At 46.4% G+C, this 8,126-nt stretch overlaps 2 protein-coding genes across 3 annotated transcripts in view; one reads left to right on the top strand and one right to left on the bottom strand.

Moving 5' to 3' along the window:
• ASTN2 (astrotactin 2) overlaps window positions 1–8,126 on the top strand; it is a 647,457-nt gene that overhangs the window by 441,480 nt on the left and 197,851 nt on the right. The gene's annotated exons all lie outside the window — the stretch shown is intronic.
• TRIM32 (tripartite motif containing 32) overlaps window positions 1–8,126 on the bottom strand; it is an 11,951-nt gene that overhangs the window by 2,903 nt on the left and 922 nt on the right. The window contains exon 2 of the mRNA XM_015569894.1: window positions 5–414. Coding sequence (XP_015425380.1) covers window positions 5–337 — 333 coding nt within the window. The 5' untranslated portion in view covers window positions 338–414. The remainder of the gene's footprint in view (window positions 1–4; window positions 415–8,126) is intronic.

The following is an 8,126-nucleotide window of genomic DNA, read 5'->3' as shown; positions in this document are numbered from 1 at the left end:
AGAATTGCCGGGGCAGCCGCCGCCCGCAGGACCGGCACAGCAGCAGCCCCACGGCCTCGCTGAGCCCAGCCGTGTCGATGATCTTCAGCACGGTCAGGTTGTCGGTCAGCTGCGTCAGGCTGGTGATGCGGGTGATCTTGCTGCAGAAGGGGCAGCGGACGCCGTTGATGCTACTGGCCAGCAGCTTCTCCAGGCACTGGCGGCAGATGGTGTGGCCGCAGTGCAGGAGCTTGGGCCGCAGCTGCTCCTCCGTGAAGGACTCCATGCAGATGGGGCATTCCAGCACTTCCCGGAGGGCGTCCAGGTTCAGGTGAGAAGCTGCCGCCGCCGTGGCCATCGCTCTTCCTTTGAAGGGTCCTGTCAGCACAGTGCAGAACTGAACGGCTTACCAGTCATGCTCCACAAGGTCAAACTCTGCTCAAGAGAAAAAGGAGCCGTTATTCTATTGCCTAGATGTAGTCATGCACTCAAGGAATATTTCCAGAAGAGCTACCATCACCCACCCAGGCCTTCATTTACTTCACAAGTATTTACTGGTCTGCCCGTCAGGTGAAGGTGGTAGCCGGGGAAACGAGTCAGACAAGGCATCGCACAGTGGGTCACACTCAGGTTCTGGAGTCTCTGATACTCAGCAGTGTGACCTGCAGGAAGGAAGCTACACGTGCCAAAGCTCCGTTTCCCCGCCACCCATCTGTAAAATGGAAATAATAACGGTGCCTACTCTATATGGAGTTTTGAAGGGTCAAATAACATGATGCATAGGATCCACGTAGGATAGCACCTGACAAGTAGTATCCTGATAAACGTGGGTGACCATTTTTATATTTTGGCTACAACTCATCATTTATACGAGGAGAAAAGCATAGAAAAGTTACGTCCAGAAAAGGATTACACAGGAAGTTAAACCAGAACACAGAGGATGGGGCAACAGATTGTGCCCAGAGGAGGTGACAAAGGCTTCCCAGAAGCAGTGATGCTCCTGACATATGTCATAAAATAAATAAACAAGGCAACAAGGGATAACAGCATTAAGCAAAGAAAACTGTGCACGCAAAAGCATGGAGGCTTTTTTTTATCATGTTATATAAAGTTCACTGTGTCATGTTTGGGGGCCTAGGAACCACCCAGAGAAACAGAAAATTATGATTAGCAAAACATCAGATCAGAAAAATACATGCATTTTCCACTCATCCTTCTTCGTAACTGCTCACCTTTCCACCCATCTAAGACTAGGTACCAAGTACTGTACTAGCCACTTAAGTTTTCAGGGTATAAGTTCCATCCTCCAGATGCTCAAACTTTAGGGAAGGAGACAAGATAGGTATTTATAATCAGGGCAGAAAGTAGTCTAATGAAATATAAGCTATGTTTGATGGAGCCTAATAGAGATTCACTCTGGTATGAAGGGAAAGGGGACCTTTCTGAGGGGAGATGGCCTTGGATAGGGACCTGGAAGGACACACAGATGTGTGAGGATGGCAAAGGGCAGTCTTAGAAAAGATTAGAAAGCACGGAGAAGGACAGAACCTCAGTGGATTCGAAGAGAACACATAGCCTCTCTGGTCTGTTTCTTCCTCCGTCCTGCCTTCATGAGGTCCATGTAAGCATTAAGTGAGATCATATTTGTAGTGTACAAACGCTAAGACTTGACTTAGCACCAAAGCGGTCTTAAACAAACTTGTTTCCTTTCCTCTCATCCTTATGTTAAAATTGTGGGAGGATGCAGGGGGGTTGTACTCACTGGCTTGGAAACTGGGGAACAATTATAAGAAGTCTTCCTAGCCAGAACCAGCCATGTGACCTTCATTTGATGGGCATAGTGAAGCAATGCGTGTTTTGGAGCAGGGAACTGATATGAGCAAAGTTCAAATGGAGTGGGGGAAAGGGCAGAGAGACTGGTTTGGAAGCGATGCAAAGTCATAGCCGAAGTGTCAGGGAGCCTGAAGCAGCGAGCAGTGAAAATAGACACATTTGAGCTATATTCCAGAAATACAATCACTAAGATTGATAAACTGAGTGGATCAGGGAGGGGAAGTGGTGGAACTCTGAGAGCCAAAGAGTCAAGCCCAGATGATTTTAAACATGGCAGTGCTTTATCAAGACAATTTATTTTAGACTTGGAACACCCCCTGCTTCACGCAGAACATGCCATGAATACTCCCAACCTTCTCCATCCACAGATGCTCATGAAGTAGAACCACAGAATCTCGGTGCTCTGCAGCCTTATGTCACTGTCAATTTATGCCCCAGACCAGAATGAATAGATTTAGCAAGGTGAGGCGCACAGATAGATTCATCTCTTCTGAAATGCAGATCCTACAGCTGCACCTGCACAGTCTCACGATGTGCAGCTGCTCAACCATCCAGGAGGAGAAGGAGGCGGCGGGCAAGTTAGCTTGGTTTTAAGGACAATGAGGCAAGCTCAGGAAAGCTCTGCAAATGTCAGTTCTTTTCCCAGGCATACAGAACAGCAGTCAATGCAGGGATACATATTGCAGACTTCCCCATACTCAGCTTTGGACTGCAACCTGACAGATAGCAGCAGACATACACTAACATCACTCCCACCTCCCTGAAACCTACTTCTCTTACTAGATGGGAAATAGTATACATATAGTACCTACTATGTGCTAGATCCCATGCAGCCTTATAGCATATAATTTTCTCCACAAGGAAGGAGGAACAATACCTTATGAGATTTAGCTGATATCTGTGATTGATAACCTCACAGCAGCCCTGTAACCTGTTAGAACTCACATCCACGCCTCAACAAAATAACACATTACCACCTACCACGAACCTGTAAGGTCTCCTGTAGGTATCTGAAATCATGAACGCCGAGTTCTGAAATGCCGTGGGTCTGAGGGTAATAGTATAGAAACACTGGTAGAAACCTGAACTCAGGAGCCATGCAAACCCTCTCAGTTCTAAACCAATAAAAGAGCTTCCACCCTCCCATCATCTGGGACAACAGACTGAGGGCGACAGTTGGTGTTTGGACCCAGAGCATGTTACCTTACAAAGCACAGGGACATCTGTGCTTCCCAGAGCTGGCACTGCAGATCAGCTAACTGAACAAGCCTGCCAACTTGTAAAAATACCAACACATTCTCCCCCTACATTTCTGGAATACCATACCACTTTCTTTGATTAAAAAGCTTGCCTGCCTGCCTCCCTGTCTAAGCTGTCCCCCTTTAAAAAATGAACTTACTATGTGCACATCCGTACACAGAGTTAGCTCAGCTGTCTGCACCTTCACTGGGCTCTCTGAGGCAGAAGACAGAGTCAAGGTTTCTTTCCCCAAAGCTTTCATGCTCTGCCAAGGGAACATGAGTTCCCATCACTAAAGCCGCAGGCACGGAGACAGCCTCAGACCTGGGAAAAGCCCGAGCCATGTCTCCCATTCCTATGACTTGGGAATGCAGGTTCCCAGCCATAACAGAGGTCCGTGGTAGGCGGATACAGGTCCTCTCCTCCAGAAGGGCACATCCGGCCAGTCCTGTGCATACGGAGAATGACTTCGATGGAAACTCCATTATTACTTAGTTTCCCTGGAAAGACCAGATGGGTGGAAGGAATTGTCTTACCCTCCCAGGTCTTTAAGTTAGCTGCCCACTATTGCCAGCTATAAAATTTAAAGCCCATCAGAATGAACCTCCGACATGTTATTTATAATCCTGGCCGCCTCATGAAAGTTTGAACATGTGTCCTGTTCACTTTGTACTGCTAACTCCTGACCCCTCATCTCAGTTTACCCCGCTCTTTTGATCTCATGACTAACACTGCATGTCCCATCTGATGCCAGCCCAGATCTCCAGCTCCAGATGAGAATCTATCCCTTAAGCAGGAAAATTTTAGACATTCCCTAGCCTGATCCAGTCACTTCTGGCAGCCCAGTCCATGACAGAGATAACCAGAGTAGCAGAAAACCACACAGACCTGGGATCAAATGACCAGTCATTTAACCCCATGTTCTTCAACCCCCCTAACATGTACTCTTATTTTATAAAAAAGCTACTGACAACTAGGGGTAATGCATATGGAGTGCTTAGCCTGGAAATGGGTGGGGATGCCATGACAGACTATTACTAAAATCACGACAAACAGCAGTTAGAAACAGGATTAACAATAATAAAGTAGGTCTAGTGTCAACAGAATGTTCAGATTACAAACTGTATTGTGAACAGGTAAAGAATCTTTCCTTTTGTGGCACATATAGATGAAGAAAAGGACTGGTCAGCTTTGGAGGAATTGGATTGAGGAGACTAAACAGCCAGGCTATAACCTCTGGCCAGCTCATTCTTGCAGGGACTAAACGGGGACTGCTACAATTAGCAGTGATCTCACCGAGGAATAGAGATGAGCAAACTGAGACAGGAGAGAGAAATCAAGACCTCATTAGGTCACATGGGCGGAACTGGGAACAGTGGGCTCAGGAATCAGGCTCTCAGTGCTTGAATCCCAGCTCTGTCACTTACCCTGGAGACCTGGGCAAGTTTTCCCACCTCTCTAGTTCTCAGCTTATCTAACGGACTTCAAAATAGTGTTTTCAGCACAATGTTATTGTAAAGATGAAATGAGATGGTATGTATGTACGAAGGGCTTAGTGCAATACCCAGCGAGGCATACAATTAACCATGCAATAGATAATAGTTGTTTAATAGTAGCGGCGGCAGCAGCAGCAGCAGCAGCAGTGGCCACCACCCAGCCAATCAGAAGAAATGCACAGGCACTTTCAATAGGCAGACCAGACCCAAGATATCAGACCCATACACTTCAAAAATAAACATTCTGAGCCTTCCTTGGAGATCGTTTTACCTGATCTCAGAATCAAAGAGTTAGAGAAGACCTAAGGTTTCAATCTCTATCCAATGCTTGAATTCCCACCATGGGGTAGTTTTCTAGATGCCTTTATCTCCTATACTTCTGTCAGCCCCTTGGGGTCTGAGGCTATGAGCAAAACTGGAGAACTTTAAGCAACTAAATAAATCTTTACTGAGAGTACCTACTATGAGTCAAGCCCCATGAAAATACTGGAGATATAATTTTGAGCAAAACAAGCTCTTCACCTAAAAACCAGAAAACGTGAAAAGTACCACATTTCTCTCCACCAGACACAGAGGTCTGTCACTGCCCCGGTTTGACTGGTTTTTCCGCAAGGCTTATCACATTGCCTTTCCGGAGGGCTTTCCGCACTGTGTTTATTCCTCCTGCATTTGAATGGAATGCTAGTCCAGTGCATGGCCATCCCCAGGCCACCGATGGTCACTCTGGGAGAGGCTAGTAGGGCTGATTTGTTAAGGAAGTCAGTGAGGTCCCCACCTGACATTCTGTCCTGTGTGGGAGAAGATTCAGAAACTCATTTAAGGCACATAAGGCACCTTGCAAACAGCTAGGATACACTCAACAAGTAGAGGCTTATAGGAAAAGACAGGACTGACCTCAGAGCTGCACCAGCCTGCACTTAAAACCCAGAAGGAAACACTTGTGGGAAAGGACGCTTTGGCTAAAATATGTCAGGATAGTTTAAATCAATGAGAGTCTGCTGGAAGAATGCTTGCCTTTTCTCTGTCCTTCCTCTAAAACTGAAGGACCTAGAAAGGTTCCCTTGCATCTTCCACAAACATCTGGGTAATGCCAATGTGACTCAAAGAATATAGGATAAGGGGGAAAAAACCAATGGTCTTTTCTCAGAGAACCCCGACTCAACTTGACCCACTCAACTTTCTTTCAGTTCCTTTCTCTGCATATTAACACACATTCATTTACTCAGGAAATTTTGGTTCAAGGTTCAGGAAGCAGACCACGGGAAAGGTACAAGAGGGGACAGCAGTTTGGGGAGCCTAGTGGGGGCTACTTAGGGTTACTGAAATTTGGTGGCAAAGCAACTCAGTCCCCTTGTAGCATTCCCTTCCTCTCATAATTGTAATCTCTCATAATACTACCATTTATGGAATGCCAGGCACCTTCTACGCATAATCTTATTCCCATAATAACTATTTGAAATATGTGTTATTCTCCTCTTTATAAATAAGGAAACCAAGGCTGAGAGAAAAGCAATCCGTCCAAGGTCTCAAAGATAAATAGTAGAACTGAAGTTCAAATCCAAGTATGTCCACTCCCAGGCATAAAACCACATTGACTGAAAGATGTCACAGCTCCGGAGCTGGCTGCAGTCTGGCTGAGAGGCTGGTAAATGCAGCTGGGAATGACTTTTAAATCTGATGGTCCAACCAGACGCACTTTGGGGAGGGAGTGTCACAGAGGCCGCCGGTCAGTGTGTATGGACAGTGATCCTCTTCAAGGGCCTTATCAGCGTTTGACTACCAACCACTCTCCAGATGTTAAGTGTGTGTGGATTCTCTAGTGTTTGAAAGACCTTCTAGTAAAATGCGTATAATGTAACTTAGGAGTCAGACAGAACGGGCTTGCATCCCTGTTTTGGCTTTCACTACTTAGCCTTGGTGAATCATTGAATTAATATTTTTCTCATCTGTAAAATGGGGAAGTAACACCTAGATTTTTGGCCGAATCATTGACAGGATTAACAGAGTTAATGCACATAATAAGCATGTGATAAATGGTAGCTATTTTTATTTAAAAATAAATAGATTGTGGATGATAAGGGCAAGCACTTGTCCAAGATCACTTAGTAAATTAGCAGCTGAGGAAGGACTTTGGACTTCAAGCCTCTCGTTCCCACGCTGATTCCACTTCCTTTATATATTGTCCTTAACGGGGTGTGTGTGTGACTATTCAAGCTAAGTCTCTTGGCTTCCGATCCAGTCCTACTCTGTTTCAAACTGACTTCAGCAATGCTACAGCTAGTCCTGGGGCTGTGAGAACAAATGCTGTTATTCTGTCCCAGGGAGAGAAGCGCAAAAGATATCACGGAGAACAACAGTTATGACTGTCCCCAGCCTCAGCCCCTGCTATGAAGTGTTTTTTTTTTTCAAGCCAGTGACCTCCATACCTCACCTTCTAGTTTCTTACACCTCATCGTGTCTGCTAACCTAAAGCTCCTTGCCTTATCTACCCACTGGTCCCAACCTAAGAACAAATCAGAACAAAGTTCAGGGCTACTCCCTGCCTAATTAGATGGATTTACCCACCCTTAGAGTTCAATTGGATCTTCAGGCATACTCACTGGACTATCCTTTTCATTAGAGGGGAATCGGCTGGGATAATAAGACTAAGCAAGTCCAGCAAGGACAAAGCAAGGAAACTGGGAATATACAGGTTTACTGAGATCTGAGTATGAGCCCAGCCCTGCCTGCCATTCCTAGCCATGCAACTAACACAAGTCACTTCCTATGCCTTAGTTTCCTTATGTGTAAAACTGGGTCTAGTGGATCCTACTTAGTAGGGCCATTATGAAAACTAAGTCAGGATCAAGATCACCAAATCAGGAAGTGACAGAGCCAGGATCTGATCCCAGGGCACCCCACGCTAGAGTAGGGTTCCCCAACTTTGGCACCATTGACATTGAGACAGGAAATTCTTTATGGTGGGGGCTGTCCAGTGCACGGAAGAATGTTAAACCCCATCCCGGTGTCTGACCACTAGAGGCCAGTAATGCCCCACACGCCAATTGTGACACCAAAAATGTCCCCAGACGTTCCCAAGCATCCCCTGGGGAACAGCATCGCCCTGGTTAGGAAGCACTGCTGCAGAACTTGGCACAGGACTAAATGTTCAGTGCATATGCCCTTGTCTCTCTCCCAGCCCAAACACTTCATTCACAGAGCCACTGCCTCTTTGAGCTGCCATGGACCGTAGGTAGGATGAATTCCACCTACTTATTTAGCTGATGAGGAACAGAAGGCCTGAGATCACGATGTTCCTCTTATTTTCTGGAGGCCTCCCATCCTATTTGCTGTCTCAGCGTGGAGGGACAGGCAAAGGAAGCTTGGGTGGATGACCTTGGGTAGTTTGCTGCTTTGTCCCCCTTTGACCACTCTCTTCTCCCCCCAGTCCTACCACTTTCGGGCCTGGGTTCCCAGGCAAGTTAGTGGCAGTACCATGGCTGCCTCCTGCAAAGGGATCTTTGATTAATGAGCAAGGGAGATTGGGCCTCTCGCAGAGAAAGCCAGGCTCCTGCAGGATTTAGGACGTTGCTGCTGAAC

Source organism: Myotis davidii, unplaced genomic scaffold (assembly GCF_000327345.1).
Source record: "Myotis davidii unplaced genomic scaffold, ASM32734v1 scaffold866, whole genome shotgun sequence".
In the NCBI taxonomy this organism is placed as follows: domain Eukaryota; kingdom Metazoa; phylum Chordata; class Mammalia; order Chiroptera; family Vespertilionidae; genus Myotis; species Myotis davidii.
Note: the sequence above shows the minus strand (reverse complement) of the source record. Positions and strands in the feature narration are given on the sequence as shown.